Source organism: Marmota flaviventris, chromosome 3, assembly GCF_047511675.1.
Source record: "Marmota flaviventris isolate mMarFla1 chromosome 3, mMarFla1.hap1, whole genome shotgun sequence".
Lineage (NCBI taxonomy): Eukaryota > Metazoa > Chordata > Mammalia > Rodentia > Sciuridae > Marmota > Marmota flaviventris.
The window spans coordinates 70,281,872-70,301,269 of record NC_092500.1 but is presented as its reverse complement, the minus strand read 5'-3'; the positions used below and the strand labels follow the sequence as shown (position 1 = coordinate 70,301,269).

The 19,398-nt window shown below is 32.6% G+C and overlaps 1 protein-coding gene and 1 pseudogene across 1 annotated transcript in view; one reads left to right on the top strand and one right to left on the bottom strand.

Annotated features, from left to right (window-relative positions):
• The window catches only part of Arid2 (AT-rich interaction domain 2), a 180,652-nt gene that overhangs the window by 107,528 nt on the left and 53,726 nt on the right, over positions 1-19,398 (top strand). Inside the window, exons 5-6 of the mRNA XM_027934103.3 lie at positions 1,331-1,549; positions 3,565-3,632. Of these exons, the coding sequence (XP_027789904.2) occupies positions 1,331-1,549; positions 3,565-3,632 (287 nt within the window). The remainder of the gene's footprint in view (positions 1-1,330; positions 1,550-3,564; positions 3,633-19,398) is intronic.
• Positions 17,366-18,503, bottom strand: LOC114091618 (nucleotidyltransferase MB21D2 pseudogene; annotated as a pseudogene).

The window sequence follows — 19,398 nt, the reverse complement described above, 5'->3', positions numbered from 1 at the left end:
TGTCTGTCATTTTCTATATAGCATATTACAACAACATTTTTATTTTCATCTTATTTAGAGTGTGGGTTTTTTTAAAAAAAAAATCTTCAAAATCAGATATTTCTGAAATGTTTCATATGGAAGTTTTCCAACTTTTGTTTCTTTGCTTCTTTGTACTAGTTATGGCTTTATTTGTAAAATATACATAGTGTGTTTGTCTTAGGACATAGCTGCCAAAGCCTAAGCTGCCCCATTTAAGTTAGTGTAAGTGAGTGTTTTAGGCAGATCTTAGTTACATTGTGTCAGGCATGAATTTCTTAGGATTAAAAAAAAAAAATGAACCATGAGAGAAAATATTTATAAAACAAATATTAGATAAATGATGTGTATTCAAAATATTTAAAACCTACAATATTACACGCTAGCAAGAAAAGGAAGCAAGGAGAACTCTCTATACATTGCTGGTGGAAATGCAAAATGTAAGCCACTTTGTAAACAATTTCTGTTTCTTAGAAGGTTAAGCATACATTTTTTGTATAACTCAGCCATACCACTTATGGTATTTTTCCAATAGGAATGAAATCTGTATGTACATGTATATAGCAACTGTATTTTTAGGTGCTAAAATCCAGAAACAACTCAAATGTACTGAAATATGAAATTGATAAGCAAACTATGTTTAAAAAAATGTGTAACTGATTCATGCATCATCATAGACATGATCTCAAACCATTTTGCTAAATGAAATAAACCAGACATAAAAGATGACATGTTGTATGATTTCATTTATTTAGCATTTGAAATAAAATAAAATCACACAGAATATAGGATCAGGAGTACATTGGAATAAACGGTGGGACTGACTGCAAAGGAGCATAATATAATAATTTTTTAGTGACAGAAGTGCTTTATATTTTAACTATGGTTGCAATTAAAAGACTATGTATTTGCCAAAACTCACAGAATTCTAAAACTGAAAAGGATGACTTTTACAATTGTTAACTATATCTCAATAAATTAGAATGGTTCTTTGAAATAAACATAAATTTCAAATATAACTGCAAGAGTAAAAGTATAGGTTATATAAATTAATCATACAATACTACTTTGACCATGATGTCCAAGAAGGTGATAAGTACATTTTTGTGTTTTATACTTTTTCAAGACTGTAGTTTTTGTAATTTGCAAACCTAAGTTCAGAAAGTTGAATACTTTAAACTTCTAATCAGTTTTCATGTTATTAAGGAAAAAAAGAGGGAGGGAGAGAAAGCTCTGTCCCGCTTCAGAAGATACTAACCGTAATCCTCACTATACTTAAGGTGTTTTCTTTTTTTTTTCTTTTCTTTGTTAGATTATCTGCGGCAAAGTTATGGGCTATCTATGGACTTTAATTCGCCAAATGATTATAATAAATTGGTGCTTTCACTGTTATCTGGACTCCCAAATGAAGTGGACTTTGCTATTAATGTATGCACTCTCCTATCCAATGAAAGCAAGCACGTCATGCAACTTGAAAAAGACCCTAAAATCATCACTTTATTACTTGCTAATGCTGGGGTGTTTGATGACAGTAAGTTTTAAGCTGAATGTATTAAGTTATTATTCTGTAGAGATGTTAAGGATTTTTTTTTTTTAAGATTTTAAGGAGAAAAATACTTTGTCAATATAATAGCATTCCTTATTCTTATTACTTAAAAATACATTATTTAAGATGAATATTTTGGGTTTTTAAATCTTAAAAGTTTGAATAGTAAATTAATCTCATAATAGCTTTTGATGTAAAAACCCAGTTTTTGCTTGGAGTAATATATGGGTTTCCTGAGTTGAGATCGGTTCTTAGAAAATTCAGATAAAATTAAAATCTAGAAGAAATTATTTTTTATCTTATAGAAAGCTATATACATAGCACAGTAGACATAGTCTGTGAGAGAACTTGTGGTAGCATTTTAATGGTTCCTGTTTTTTGTTTTTATTTTCAAATAGCAACATTTTTGCACATGAATTCATTTTTCTGATATTTGATTAGGTTCAAGTAGTGTACTTTCAAACATAATTTTATTTGGGATCTCTAAGTAGGATTCTTTGAAATTTACCCTGTACTTATATTATATGAAAAATTTTTAACTTAAGCAAAAATAAAATTGTTTTTTTACCCTACCTGAAACTATCTTGGTTACCCAGGGGAGAAGCAAAGATCATGATTACTTCTCAGTTTCTCTTATGGCTTTGAAGATCTAAATTTGTTTGATTTTTATCTCACTTTCAAAATGTTTGATTACTGATAATATTATTTTGATCTTTCAAATATAACTTCAACATTTGATATAGAGTGGAATTGGAAATTGTTTCACATTTCTTAGAAAATTTTACATGAACCTTTCACGCCATGCGCAATGGCGTATGCCTGTAATCCCAGTGGCTCTGGAGACTGAGGCAGTAGGATTTCTACTTCAAAGCCAGCCTTATCAACAGCAAGGCGCTAAGCAACTCAGTGAGACCCTGTCTCTAAATAAAATATAAAATAGGGCTGGGGAGGTGGTTCAGTGGTTGAGTGCGCCTGAGTTCAATCCTCGGTACCGACCATCCCCCCACCCCCTCCAAATGAAGCTTTCAGAAAATATATACTCTCAAATCAGTAATTTTAATGAAGTCTTTCTATTTTGGTCATTGACTACAACTACATGTGAATAATCAATTCTGTATAGGCTAGAAGTAATCTTATCAATTTTGGTTCGCTAAGGCATGACAGTTTTCAGACTGTTTGTTTATCTTCTTGAATTTGGAGTTGTATTTTTTTTTAAGTTTTCTAAAAGACTAAATAATCATGCATTGTAGCAATCTAAAACACTAATAATTTTGCAAATTCTTTTTAGGGGATGTTTCTGTCATTCCAACAGCGTAAAACGTGTAGCGTTCCACAGTACATGGGGACTTTATGAAGATACTCTATACTTAAAACTGTTTTACATTTCAAAAATAATGATCTTTGGAGAATTTTCCTGAATGGAGGTTTCATTTATAGAGTTATTTACAAAGAATTTCCTGCTCTATATTTTTGAAATTGGAATTACACAATTATTTCTGAAATTAATATGAAAAATTTTAATTACGACAATTTGGCAATCTAATAGCAATAGCATCTTTTTGACTTCTTAAGATTTTTCTTCTCTACAAATGGAAACTAACACACAGTATTACAGTAATCTTCATTTCTTTTCTTCACTGTTTATGTTTTGAAAATGAGTTTTGTGTTGTTTTTTTTTTAGTGTCTGGGATGGAACCCATAACCTCATGAATGCTAGGAGAGTGCTCTACCACTGAGCTATATCCCCAGTTCAAGTTGTGTATTTTCAGTTTGTAGGGACACATTTTGGAGGGGGATTATATAATTTTAAGAAAATTTATATTTTAAAAGATTATCATTATAATCCACTAGTAATCATTACTACTGTCATTTACTATGAAACAATTTCTAGTGCACAAGATATATTAAAACTTTTAGTTTTACTACTTTTGATAGCTTATATAATATTAAGAAATAAAAATTTTATTACATTTTATTAAATGCACTATTTATTATTTTAGCTTTAGGATCCTTTTCTACTGTATTTGGAGAAGAATGGAAAGAGAAGACTGATAGAGACTTTGTTAAGGTAATAAACATAAATTAAAATGTTAGCCATTGAGTTCTATGTAGCCAAGAAAATAGTGGATCAAATGGTTCATTTGATGTACTTGATACTACATGCTTTTATCTTTAGCAAATTATAAACATACCTCTTTAGAGTTGTGATTAAGTTGAGTAGATAATCTTTTAGGATAGCCAGTGAATTTATTATTTACATTTTTTGTTGATTTCTGCTGATGCTAAATCTGCATCAGTAGCAATAAATATTTAAATTACTTAATTCCTAGCTGGAATTCTGAGAATGTTTCAGGAAGTTTTATTTTTATATACATTTTGACTGTGCAATTCAGGAAGAAATGAAAATCCAGATCTGTCATGAAGTTCTCAAGAAGACATATGACTCTAAAAGATGAGTAGGTGTTAATATATGGGAAAATATCTGGCAATATATTTTTGGGAAAAAAAAACAACCTGTGAACTTCAGATAAGAAATTACAAAAAGAATTGGACATTTGTTTTCTAATTTACATTTGTCTAATTTTCCTGGCTTTCAAGTAACTCATGGGATGCCTCTTTTATTAACCCGCTGTGTGTACATTCTGTCACATTTTAATAATAGAACATGGACATTAAACACTATTATGTAAGCACATTTCCTTTTCTTTAAAATTGATACATGAATAGCTTTTTAGTTTGACAACTTTCAATTTTTGTTATTTTTTTAGCTAAAAGTTTTAAGCCTGTCTACATTGTTTCTTAAAAGTGGACCCCAAACACCATGATATACAACATATATAGACTAATAACTTAAATATGAAATCATTTGCAATAAAACCTTTTATTGAAATATTGTACAAATTTGAGTTAAAAGAGATTTCTTGTAAGAAACAGAATCTGTCAGCCAATTGTAAGATTTTTCTGCTGGAATATTATCTAAAGAAACGTGAAATCAGAATTTATGTCCAGCTATTACAATATATTATAAAATTTCAAAAACCTCAATTGCATTAGGTGAATTATATTATAAACAAGAAGCTTTAAGATTTTTTAAAGAAAATATTGCCAGTTGTATGTGATAAGGTTCTACTAATCAGAAACTTCGACTTCTTCAGCAGTCTGAAGTGCTATAAATTATCATTAGAAATAATGCATCAAGATATTTTTGAGCCTTTAATGAGCCTTGCATGATTTTATTAGTAGACATCTGATGTTTAAATTGTCACAAAATCCTTACACATTTGATTCTTAACTAATATTACCACTGAGGCATTTTTCCTTTATAATTTTATAATATTATTTTTTTTTCTTTAGCTAAGAAGATATTAAATTAGAGGGTTATAGACACTCAACACCATTGCTTTATATCAATAATTTTTATATAAATACATTCTGAATTTGTTTAAATGTTATCATATAAAATATTTCTTTACTTTTCAGTAAAGAGTTGAAAGTTAATATGGACTAGATATAAAACAACTTAATAGTCTTCTTTACAATCTTTCTTTTTACAAAAGTTTTGGGGTTTTTTTGTTCGTTTGTTTTTAACAAAACCATTCCATTATATAAAGTATTTAAAGCAATATAGGAATCTACAGTCTTTCTTCAGAGATATAATATACATGAATTTTATTTTAATGAGCTGATAATATTTAATAAGTAATGGAGGACAAAAGAACAAGATTGATTCTTAGTTTTATAAAAGTAATGGATGTACATTGTGGAAAAGCTAGAATTCATAACAAAAGTCAAAACTTAAAAACCCACCATTAATTAGAAGCATCCAGATATAAACACTGTTTTATGTGCATTTATCAGGTATTTTCATATATATAATAGTTAAAAAATAAAATTGTATTTCAAACGTATGCGTGTGTGCGGGCGTGAGTGTGTGTGCGCACATTGGACCTAGGGATAGAACCTAGGACCTTACATGTGCTAAGCAAGTCATCTTGTCCTTTCACTTATATTATGATCTTTCCTTCTTATTATTAATCTTTAACATCTTAATAACCACTTATTTTATATTACAGATATTTAACAGTTCATGTAAATAATCTATATTTTCAGAAATTTAGGTAATTATTATGACCTCGCTAGGTTCAAAAATACCTAAAGTCAAAACTATAAGTATGTAGTTTTTTCTCAGAATAAATTCCAAGAAATGAAATTCCAGAGTTGAAGATATTAAAACATTTTAATAAAAATATACCATATTAATTAAATTTTATAATTACCTCTCATGTTATTATGTTAAATGCAATTGCACCCCAAAATAGGTAGGCCTAGTGCTTCATAAAGTATTGTATAATCAATTGCAGTTTCTGATATTTATCTGATATCTGATAAAAAAAATGTCTGATTAATAGTTTTAAACCTCTTCATTTCAGAGAAAAATGGGATGAGCCAGGAGTGGTAACACTCACCTGTAATCCTAGCAGCTTGGGAGGCTGAGGCAGGAGGATTGCAAGTTCAAAACCAGCCTCAGCAGTTTAGCAAGCCTGAGCAACTTAGTGAGACTCTGTCTCAAAATAAAAAATAACAAGGGCTGAGCATGTGCTCAGTTGGTTAAGCGCCTGTGAATTCAATTCCTGGTACCAAAAAGGAAAAGAAAAAAAAAAAAATTGAACTGTTTTACTTAATTGATTGTCTTTTACATAATTTTGCACATAAATTTTACCAAATTTCTTTATTTGGCAAATATTTACTAAGCATTTTATATCTACTACAGTTTTTCCAGACACAGGAGAAACAAGGTCCCTGCACCCCCACTGAATTTCTTTTTAAGTTCTGAAAGACAGACAATAAAATTAAACAATGTAGGTTGAGAATTTTGCAAGTATTGTGAAGAAAATAAAGCAGAAAAATGTGATACAGTTGTAAGACATGGGGTATATGCAACATTAAATATTGTGGCCAACAAATGTTTCTCTCAGGAAATTAAAAATCTGATGATATTTGGTAAATTTAAGTGATAATAGGGGACCACCAACTTCTGGACGAAGAGCTTATCAGGCCAAGGAAGTAGCAGATGCAAATGTTATGAGGTAAAAACAAATCTAGTTTGAGGGGTGGAAGTATGCTTGTGTGGAAGGACACTGGTAAGCAAAAGGGAAAGTAGTAGCATACAAATATGCCTGTTGTAGATATGAACATGCCGTTGACAAAATTCTGATTAATGTCAAAATGTATTAATCATGTTTTTGTATTTATTGAAATTATGCCTAGTAGACATTGGAATTTTTTTTCTTTAATAATTTTTCCCCTGACTCCTTTCAGTAAATTTTTTTATTAAATTTTAACCCATACTTGGAAAAGTATGTAAGTATACAGCTCAATAAATGTTTACAAAAATGAAAATTCTAGTGTAACTATTACCCACATGAAGAAACACAAGTACCTCTGCAGTGCCCCTGCTTATGCCCCATTTCATTCTCTTCTTCTTCCAGTCCCTCAACTGTTAACCATCCTTCCTTCTCATATTCCCTCAAACTGTTTATCTTTTGTCAGCCTTATACTTGTGATAGATTCATTCATGTTGTTACAAGCATTTACACTTAATTCTTCTCTATTGTAATATATGATTACATTGCATGAATATACAGTATTTTGTCCATTCAGCCTTAAATTCAGAAAGCAGTAAGAATTGAGTTATTTCCAGTTTAGAAACAAAAAATTCTGCTAGTCATGTATTTTAGTAAATGTTTGCATGCATCTGTGTTGGGTATTAAGAGTATAATTGCTAGGTATATTAGGGTATGCATATATTCAGCATTAGTAGATATTGCCAAACACATTTTCAGAGTGTTTGTCTTATGTCTTAACTGCAGTAAATCAGAGTTCCGGTTGCTTCTTGTTACTAGTTATCTGGTATTGTTGGGCTCTTTCATTTTAACATTCAAGTGGGTATATAGGTTAATGCATCTTGGTTTTAATAACCATCCCTCACCCCACCCCCAATGACTAGTGGAATATAAAATAACTTTGGTTATTTTGGTAGCTTCTTTTGGTAGGTACCTGTATTTTACCCAATTTTCTTTAAGATTGTCAGTCTTACTGACCTGTGGTCTTTTTATGTTTTTATGGGTTTTTGTTTGTTTGGTACCGGCGATTGAACTCAGGGGCACTCAACCACTGAGCCACATCCACATTCCAATTTTGTATTTTATTTAGAGACAGGGTCTCACTGAGTTGCTTAGAGCCTTGTTTTTGTTGAGACTGGCTTTCAACTTTCGATTCTCCTGCCTCAGCCTCCTGAACCGCTGGGATTACAGGCATGCACTACTGGGCCTGGCCTTGTTATGTTTTGGGTAAAAGTTACTTTTAAGATGTATGTATTGGAAATATCTTCTTATAGTATCTTATATCTTTTTTATTTTTATTTATTTTTTTTTTTAGAGAGAGAGAGAATTTTTTTTTTTTTAATATTTATTTTTTAGTTTTCCGCAGACACACATCTTTGTTTGTATGTGGTGCTGAGGATGGAACCCGGGCCGAACGCATGCCAGGCGAGGGCGCTATCGCTTGAGCCACATCCCCAGCCCCTGGATTTTATTCTTGAAAGGTTCTTTTGATGAACATCAATTCTTAATGTAGTTATGGTTTGGATATGAGATATTCTCCCAAAGCTCTTGTATTAATATAGGAATATTCAGAGGTTAAATGGTTATGAAAGCTGTAACCTATTCAGCATATCCAGGCTGAAATGGACTAACTGGGTAGTATCATAGCAGGTGGGGCATGGTTATAGAAGGTGGCTCACTAGAGGCATGCCCTGAAACAATTCATCTTCCTTAGTGTCCCTTCCTCTTTCTGTCCTTTCTGTCTCTGCTTCTACCATAAGCTAAGTATCTTTCCTCTGCCAAGTCCTGGGCCCAGAACAATGGAATCAACTGACTATGGACTGAGACCTCTGAAATTGTGAGCAAAAATGATGTTTTCCTCTACTTAGTTGTTCTTGTTAGATAATTTGATCACAGCAGTGAAAAGCTGATTAACACATCAACTCATCAAATTCTTTTAGTAATTTTTTGTGTCCTGTTAACAAAATTTTTCCTACCCTGAAGTCAAGAATACATTGTTTTGTTTTCTGACCTACTTTTCACACAATTTGTATGAGGTTTGGTGTGTGTATGACATAAGAGTCAAAAGTTTTCTTCTCATGGCAACCCAGGAATCTGCATCATTTGTTGAAAAGTTTTCTTCACTCTGTTGCAATGTCACCTTTGTCATAAATTTGCTGATCAGATATATATGGGTCTATTTCTAGGACTTTTCTTTCCCATTGTTCTGTTTGCCCATGTTAGGATTTTAAAGTACCAGACTTTTAGTGTTGGAATTAAAAATTCTTACTGTTGAAACTTCAGTGAAAATTTGTTTTCTGTTTGGAGAAAAAATTCATTTTTCCTATTGTTATTCATAGCCCATTGTTTATAAGGTATTTTTATACCTCTATGTAATTTATTATTCCAGAAAACAGACCTTTTCATCTAATTTTTTTATCTCCATTCTTTGTTGAATATATCATCTCCCTTCAGTGTGTATTCTTTCCACAGTATAGCACATCCTCAATTTGGTCCTTCAGTGGAGATATCTTAATAGAAAAATTTATCTTTGTATTTAAACCTTATTCTAGCTTTTTTGGGGGGGAGTCATTCTGTTGTTTTTACGTTCTTATTTTTTGTTAATTTTGGCTCTTCTGTTTCTTTGGTATTTTGCAACCAAATAACAGGGTGTAGATTTTCTTTACTTCTGGAATTCCAAAGTTGAGCTTATTCTATCTTCCACCTCTCTTAACCTTTCATTCATATAGTCTGTCTCTTTAACTGGTAAAATCCTTGGCTTGTTTTTCACTCCAAGTAATTATTTTCAGTTGTATCTACTATTCTACTTGATCCATTTGTTAAGTTTTTGTTTCTACAAGTTCTCTTTGGCCTTTGTTAAATTTGTCCTTTTTGGTTTTTTTTTTAAATGATTTAAATAATTTTGTATATGTATTAATATATATTTTTAAAAAATTATAATTTAATAAAATTTATATATAAAGAATTTATGTAACAAGTACAAATGTAAGTATAATACATGTAAATATTATTTATAAATATTTAATTAAATACAATTAAATACAAATATACCTGAGAATTCTGATATTTTAATCTCTTATAGCTCAATTTACTCATTAATTTATATATTTCCTTATATTTTATGATGTTACAAATTTCAACAGAAGTTTTTCTTTGGAATTTTTGTACAGACTAGATTGAGAATTTATTCTTCCACTACTGGTTGCATTTGCCCATCATTTAAAAGAAGAAAATACTGGTTTAGAATGATTCTATTGCTAGCTTCATTGAGTTTCCAGTGCCTCAGATAGTAAAACCAAACTCATGAAGGTTGAGGAGTAGGCTAGTGGTAAACAATTTCAGATATAGTTTTTAACCCTGGTATTGATTTTAACCAAATCTTTAGTCAACCATTTTTGTCTCCCTTTTTTTGAGTATTAGATATTCATATGTTTCACCATCATATGGTGTTGCATTTTAATTCCCCACTTCATAAACTGACCCAAGGCCATATCTCCTGTCCTCACCCAACCCATCAAAACTAAGCCCTTTGATTATAGAGATACATACTTTTCTTAACTCTAGAAAACTGGTGATGAAATTTTAAGTTGCACAAAATTTTTGTTTATATGTGCACTCCTCGTGGGAACAGGGGGCTGCCATTATATCATTAATCACATTAAATCAAGAACACACAAATATATTAAAATTTATATGTTCACCATTGTTGTATATGTTTTCATTAATTTCTACTCTTTGTTTATCTTTCTGTGTGCTATTTTCTTTTACTTTGTTTCACTTTTTCCATTTATTAAGCTGATGCTTGCATGATTTTTTCCTAATATAACATATATATTTCTAACTTTAGATACTTATGCACATTTTTTCTGTACTCATTGGTTACGCAGAGATTAGAATTTGAATCCTTGCTAATTTATCAAGTTAGTACTTGTCTCTGCTTTTCATATAATGCAGAAAATTCCCTCCAAGTTCAGTTTTGTCTTTATACTAGCAATTTTGATATGTCATATTTTTATTACAACTCAATTTAAGATGTCTTCTCATTTTTATTATTACTTCCTGTTTGATAAATGAGTTATTTAGGAAGGAATTTTCTGAGTCTCTTTTTTAAAAAAATTGTTGTAATATTGTTGTACATAATGGTGGGATTTTTGTTGTTGTTGCGTATTGGGATCTGCATACAATATAACAACATAATTTGGCCAATATCATTCCCCAGTATTTCCCCTTTTCAAAAGGAATTTTCTCGGGGCTGGAATTGTGGCTCAGCAGTAGAGCGTTCACCTAGGGGCAGGACCCCGGTTCAATTCTCAGCACCACATAAAAATAAAGGCATTGTGTTGTGTCCATCTACAAAAAAAAAAAAAAGTTCATTTCTCTCTCTCTCTCTCTCTCTCTCTCTCTCTCTCTCTCTCAACAAAAAAGGAATTTTCTTGATTTCCAGAAATATATGAAATTATTCTAGTTTGTTCTTATTCATTTCTCAATTTCACTGTGTTGAGAATGTGCTCTTATAATTAGGTTATTGAAATGTTTTCACTCTTTATTATTTTAATCTAGCATTGATCAGAGTTTATACTACATGTATTTGAAAAGAATATATGTTCTGAAGTCTTTTTATGCAGATTTCGATATTTCAGGCCAACAGTATTAGTTATAACGTTCATATTGCAGTAATAATGCTGTCATTTTCTGTTAGTTCCTTCATTTATGTAAAAAAGGTATGTTAAAATGCTTGTTTTGACTGTGGATGTGATGATTCTGTACAGTTCTGTAATATTGTGTTATTTAGTTGTATCTGTTATTTAGTTTGTATCTCCCATATTTGTTGTATCTTTCTGGTCAGTCTAACTTATTGGGAAGTGTCTTCTTGCCTTCACAATTTATGTTTTGATTTAGTACAGGTATATCAGCTTTCAGGTTGGTGTTTATAAAGTTTATATTTTACTTTCAGCCTTTCATAACCTTAAATTTTACCTGAATTTTTGTAAACAACATATATTTGTGCTTTGATTTTTTTTCTAGTATGAAAAACTTTGTTTATTTAGTGTAGTTATTTCATTTTAATGTAATTCTCATATTTTGCTTTAATTTACCATGTTCCTAATTTTTCTGTCTTTTCTATTCTTTTTCCCCCTTCTCTTATTTTTTTTCAACTTAATTTGACTCAGTATTGTTTATCATCCAGTTTACCCTATTAATTAGATATATTTTTAATTTTTTTAATTTTTAATTTTTTTTTTTAGTTTTAGATGGACACAATACCTTTATTGTTTGTTTATTTTTATGTGGTGCTGAAGTTCGAACCCAGGACCTCACATGTGCGAGGCAAGCACTCTACTGAGCCACAACCCCAGCCCCTATTAATTAGATATTAATGCACTTTTTTTTTTTTACTCATTGGTTACACAGAGATTAAAATTTTAATCCTTTCTAATTTATTAAGTTAGTACTTGTCCCTGCTTTTCACATAATGCAGGTACTCTAGAACAACTCCTTCTGCATTTACTCAATCATGATTTACATAATATGTACATTACTGGTTAATGCTCTTTTTAAATTCATTTAGTTTTAATTTTTTTCCTTGTCTAATATCAGCAAATGATATAAATTTCTCCCAAAACACTGCTTCAGCTTGTCCCAAAATTGTTTTATTGAATTTTCACTATTATTTATTTCAGAATATTTTCTGATTTTTCTTTTTTATTTCCTTGTGATTCATTGGTTATGTAAAAAGGTGTTGTGTAATTACGTACTATGTGAAATTTCCAATTTGCTTTTTTTTAAAAAAAATGTTTATTTTTTAAGTTGTAGTTGGACACAATGCCTTTATTCCATTCATTTATTTTTATGTGGTGCTGAGGATCGAACCCAGGGCCCCACACTTGCTAGGCAAGCTTTCTACGCTGAGCCACAATCCCAGCCCCTCCAATTCGCTTTTATTATCATCATTATTGCAAAATTGGTTTCTTATCAAATTCTGTTGTGGTTGAAAAACATATTCTACTTAATTTCATTCCTCTTAAACTTGTCAAGACTTGTTTAATTGTCCAGCATATAGCCTTTCTCAATGAATGTTTCATGTACTCTTTAAAAGATTTGTGTTCTATTACCGTTGAATATAGTGTCTATTAGTAACAATTAAGTGAAGGTCATTAGAAGTGTTAAAAGAATTCTGTATCATTATTGCTTTTTTATCTAATTGTTCTGTGATTTATTAAGAGATGAAGTATTGAAATCAGCTACTATGATTATGAATGTTTACAGCCTTTTTCAGTCTATCAGTTTTTGTTTCACATATTTGAAACTCTGTGATTAGTTATATACTCATTTTCAATTGCTTTTTTTCACTGATGGAATATTTTTTAACCTTATGGAATATTCCCCTTCTTATAATATCATTTTGCCTTGAAGTTAACTTTGTCTGATGCTAATTTAGGTAGCTACATCACCTTTCTTATGATTGATATTATCATATTTTTTCTATCCTATGCTTTTCATCTATTTTAACATTCAGTGTTTCTTAAAGATGGCATATTGTTCGCTTTTGCTTTCCTTTTCCCCATAAAATGCAACTTCTTCCTTTAAATCAGTCTGTGAGAACATTTGCCCTATGGTTGGGTTTAGCGTGTCAGGTTTTATTTTCCTGAAATTTTTATTTTGCCTCTGTGTTCAAAGGATACTTTTTGTGGACATAAAAATTTAGGGTTTTGTCTGATACATTAAAGGTAATAATCATTGTCAGTTTGCATTATTACTGATAAGTCAATTTTGTTGTTCCTCTGTTCATGGTATTTTCTCTGCTTTTAGAACGTTCTCTTTATTATTGAGTTTCAACTTGGTTATGATTTACCTTGTGGGTTTTATTGCTTATCTTACTTGGGGTTCATTTATCTTTTTAAATCTGTGGTTTGGTATTTTATGTAAAGTTTGGAATGTATGTGCCATTTATTTCTTCAGGTTTTTTCATTTCCCTGCTATTTTTCTCAGACTACATGTGTACATATATTAGGCCACAATATTGTTCCACAGAACGAATGAATTTTTTTCTTTCTGAGGCTAGTATGTTTCTTTGTTATTATTATTTTTGTGTTTTAACTTAAGATTGTTGAATGTTTTATTTTCACTTATAAGTATTACATTAATTCCCATACACAAATCCAAGACCATATATTGCCTGATTCCAAATAACAAAAACCCAACTTATATGTCTGGGTATTAAAAACCCAAACCCAGATATTGGTGATTTTTTTTCATTAGTAGACATCATGGACATCCTTTGGGAGATAGCAGGCCCCCTGAACCTCAAACAGCAACTTGCCACGAGTCCATACCAAAACAGGGAGCCAATGTCTTGTAGCAACTAAACCTGGCAAGTAATTTCACTCATGAAGCCAGAACACCTGTATTCCAATGCTGCCTTCCACAGATATTTCCTGTTTTCTGCCCTCTAGGAAAACCTCCTTTGAACATACATGGTATTTTCTACTTGGGGATAATAACTTCTTCCTGCCATTTTCCCCCAAAAGCTCAGAAGAAGTGATGAGACTATTAAAAAAAAAAAAAAAACATGGCACAGTGTTACTCTCTGGAGTCTGCCACTGTTTGGATGTATTTTTAGGCTCATTCTGCTAGGCTCTGGAGTTCCAGGTTTCTGTGCTACACAGGTGCTGGAAGAACCATAGAGAGAATGCAGGGCTCTCTGAAAACCAGGAAGTGCACAGTTAACATACAAGGATGTGGCCATTGATTTCTCTGAAGAGGAATGGGAAGCCTGCACCCTAGTCAGCAGAATTTACATAGAAATGTGATGGTAGAGAACAAACACAAAAATCTGACCTTCTTGGCCATTTCTTTTCATCATACCTAGGACTTTTCACCAGAACAGGACATAAAATATTCAACCCCAAAATGCAGGCCATATGGAAATTTTGGCCTCCACGATTTACAATTAAGGAAAGAATGGGAAAGTGTGGGTTGGAATGAAGTTCAGAAACCATGTCATAGTGAACCTAATTACCGGTATATATAAAAAAAAAAGTTATGAAAGTAGTGAAACTCTAACTTTAGCCTTGTTTTAAATCTTAGAAAACATCCGTGTATTCACTTCACAAAAAAATCTGTACAGAGGTCAGAAATGTTGGGAAGTTGATTCTCAATGCTCAAAATTTATCCATTCTAGTATTTATATTCAAAATAATACATACAAATGTAAAAATATGAGAAAATTTTTCATCAAATCTCAAGCCTTACTCCACCCCCGAAAATTTATACTGTAGAGGAGCCTTACATATATAAAAAATGTGGCCAAGCACTTAAGCATTGCTCAACCCTACTCAACACCAGAGAATTCATACAGGAGAAAAGCTCTACAAATGTAAATAATGTGGCAAAACTTTTGAACAAATCACAAATCTTACTGGACGCCAGAGTATTCATACTGGATAGAAGCCCTATAAATGTAAAGAATATGGCAAAACCTCATAAGTGTTGTTCAACCCTTGCTTACACGCTGGAGGATTCACACTGGAAAGAAACCCCACAAATATAAGGAATATGGTAAAGATTTTAATCAACTTTCACACATTATTCAACACCAGATAATTCATATTGAACCCAGACCTTATAAATGTAAAGAATGGGGCACAGTCTTTAAATATTGCTCAAACCTTTATAGTGACCAGAGATGTCATAGTAGTGAGAAACCCTACAAATGCAAAGACAGTGGCAGAGCTTTCAACTGAAATTCATACTTCATTACGCTCCAGAGAATTCATACTGGAGAAAAACCCTACAAATGTCAAGAATATGGCAAAGCTTTTATCCAAATCACAGATTTTACCTGACACCTGGGGAGAAGCCATACAAATGTAAAGAATGTGGCAAAGCCTTCAAGTATTGCTCAAACGTTCATAGACACCAGAGGTATCATAACAGTGAGAAACCCTATAAATGCAAAGCAAAGCTTTCAGTCAAAGGTCAAACATCATTACACACTGTAGAATTTATACTGGAGAAAAGCCTTACCAATGTGAGATGGAGAGACCCTAGAATTGTACAAAGTGTGGTAAATTCTGTAACACTTGTTCACATCTTATTCAACACCTCAGAATTCATATTGGAGATATACTGGAGAATTCAGAGTAGAAAGAAATCTTAAAAATGTATATAATGTATCAAAGCCTTTATTCAGATTTAAAACTTTCTTCATCATCAGAAAATTTATGCAATATTGAAATCTAATAGGTATAAAGATATGCAAACACCTTTGTCCAAAAAGTATACCATTAGAGAACAGAAAAATATTTATAATAAAATAAAACCTTTAGAAATGTTTTTTTTTTTAAAAAAAAGTTACATCTAGAATTCTAAAAGAAATAAATACAGGGCTGGGGTTGTGGCTCAGTGGTAGAGCGCTTGACTAGCACGTACGAGGACTCGGGTTCCATCTTCAGCACCACATAAAAATAAAATAAAGATACTGTGTCCATCTATAACTAAAAAATAAAGTGTTATTTAAAAAAAAAAGAAAGAAATACAAAGACACCTACGTTTATCAAGTATATCCTTCCTAGCTTTAAGAGTTAATGAAAAGCCTGGTATACCCCTATAATCCCAGCAGCTCAGGAGGCTGAGGTAGGAGGGTCGTGAGTTAAAAGCCAGCCTCAGAAAAAAAAAAGGTGCTAAGCAACTCAGTGAGTCCCTGTCTGTAAATAAAATACAAAATAGGGCTTGGGATATGGCTCAGTGGCTGAGTCACACACACCCTGCCTCCCATACCCCATCCACCCGCCCGCCAGCCTGCAACCAAAAAGTCAATGAACAGCTGGGCAAGATGGCGTATGCCTGTGGCTGGGGACACTTGAGACCAGAGGATCGAAAGTTCACAGCCAGTATCAGCAACTTAGGGAGGCCGTAAGCAATTTAGTGAGACCCTGTCTCTAAATAAAATATTTTAAAAATGGGTTGGGAATGTGGCTGACTGGTTAAGCACCCCTGGGTTCAATTCCTGGTTCCCTCCCCGCAACCAAAAAAATCAATGAATAGATATGAAACTTTTTAAAAAAAACTTCCCAAAGATAGAAGCCAGGAATATCAAAGAGGATAAAACAGGATCCCACAATTAACAGAGAACTAAAGTAAATGAAAATACCTTTTTTTGACTAAGAGAAGTGGGCTGAATGAAAATTGATAGCATTTCAAGAGTGGATGATAATTTGTACTAAAACACTATGCAACTCTGACAAGGCAAAGATTTAATTAGTAGATATAACAATTATAATGGTATATTCTTAAGTCAAATTTAAATAAGTTGTCAAATAGTTATACACACTAAAACTAATATCTGGGAACCTTAATTTTGTTTGAAAAGCTATTAGACTCTCCCTTCAAACCATCCTGTGTTTGCTGATTTGTACATTCGATGAAGTTGCTCCAAAAATTATTACTTTCAAAGGTTACATTGTTTGGTGAAAAAGTGGGAAACCATTCTGAACACTGGTCAAAAGAAAGAAGTCTAGTCAACATGCCAGGTAGTTCCAAGTCTTTGTGTTTCTCAGATACACACAGAATTGAAAATTCATTAGGAAATGAATGAGTTTGTATGAAGATGGCAGTTCCCACTGCCAGCAAGGCAATCTCTCTGATCTGTAACACACCTGTCTTCCTAGAGCAGATTTCAGGTTGAGAGCTCTGGTGGGGGAACTGAACAAATCTCCTCTTATAGGTGTTCCAGCGTGCTGCATTGAGGGAATGAAATAATTGGGATACATCTTGTTGCCCAGATAGTGTTTAAGTTCATCACAAGGCCTCGGAAAAGTGAGCTGCATAGTCTTGAGCCAGACAGTTGGTAGGAGTCTGTTACAGTCCCACAGCGTCATGCTCCACAGGTGATAGGGTCTAATGGTTGTATGCCAGAAAAAGAGTTTAATGGTGATGGCCTGGTAGGCCGACAAGAAACTGCTAGAGTCACTTCTTCAATTGCTCCTTGCTCCTGGCAAAGTATAGCTGCCATTCTTGTTGTTCTTGTCTTAGTAGGAGTAACCAGGCACCAAGTAAAACCCACTGATGAACTTCTTTCTCACTAATCTTCCCATCTAGAAGTGGTTCTCCATGAGCCAGCTTTGGGCCACTTCAGGCCAACGTTTGAAAGATACCACAGGGACAGAAATGTACAATCCACTACTGCTCCTTACATCCAGAATGATGGCAATGATGGTCCCATTCTTTTCTACTTTTCTACCTTTGGCATCTCTTGCTGGGATTTCTTCTCTATCTCTGATGTGACAGTGCTGATGGGGTCATAGAGCTAGTCAGCCACTTGTAAGGGAGAAGTAGTGTTTGGTGGCACCATTGATGTGATCTTTGATGATGTAACAGTCTTTGTCAGAAAGCCAAAGACTCAGAAAGGAAAAGCACAAGGCTTAGTGGCACAGGCTGATTACAGTCATGCAGTTTAAGGACTGGCACCAGAAGGGTGAAGTTTATATCATAGTCAGTGCCCCAGACAGACATTGAGCTCATGTAAGTCCAGATCCACCAGACTTCTCTAGAGAGCAACAGATATTCATTAACCACTGGAAGGTTTTAGTCTAGTTTTTGCACCATCTCCAGTTGGAAAAGATGAGATCCTTGGCTGTCTGAATCTCTAGCATTGTCTGGTTATCATATTCCCACTGGTTGTGCTTTGTAAATTCTTGAATGGATTTGTTCAGTTCCCCCACCAGAGCTCTGAAACCTGAAATCTGCTCTAGAAAGACGGGTGTGTTACAGATCAGAGAGACTGCCTTGCTGGCAGTGGGAACTTCCATCTTCATACAAACTCGCTTATTGTTTTTGGACATTTTTTCTGTGTATCTCATTGTGGATTGTTGCTTTGTTATGCTTTCATCTTATCTACTTAAGCTACTTTCATCTTGTGAATTTTTTTTACTTCAGATTACATTTTTCTAAAACTTTTATTTGGTTCTCTTTAATACTGTTTATTTCTTTCCCAGTTATATTCATATTTTGCTTTAAATTCTTGAGCATATTTAATACTTTTTTGATGTTCTTGTCAATTATTTTATGGTCTTTATTTTTTTGGTTTGTTTTTGTTGAAACTTATTTTTGTCTTGATTATAAGTCATTTTTTTAAGTTCATATGTCTACAAAATTTTTATGAGATATATATACAGTAAATGTTATATTGTTGAGTATCTGAATTTGCTTGAGTAACTAACTTTGTTCAGATAGGCTGTTTGTTGATTAATGGATCTTTATAGTATGGATGGTTTTAGAATCATATCATATATTTTATTGCCCAGCTTTTTGTTACCATGTAACAAAATACTCTTTTTACTTTATAAAAGAGAAAAGGTTTATTTTGGCTCTGTGAGGTTCCCATTCACAAAACAACTGGCCCTTTTTCTTTGGGACTATGACAAAGCAGCATATCATAGCAGGAGTGTGTGGTAGAGCAAAAACAGTCACCTCATGTCCAGGAAGCAAAAAAGAAAAGAAGAAGGGTCTGAAATACCACAGTCTCCTTTGAGGGCATGTCCCCAGTTACCTAAGGACCTCCTACGAGGCCCTACATCTGAAAGATTTCACCACCTCCAATAGGACAACTAACTATGAGGGTTAATCCTTTAACACCTGGGCCTTTGAGGGGCATTGAAGATCCAAATTATAGTACATGTAGCATTGTCTTTAGAACTAGTTAACTCCTAG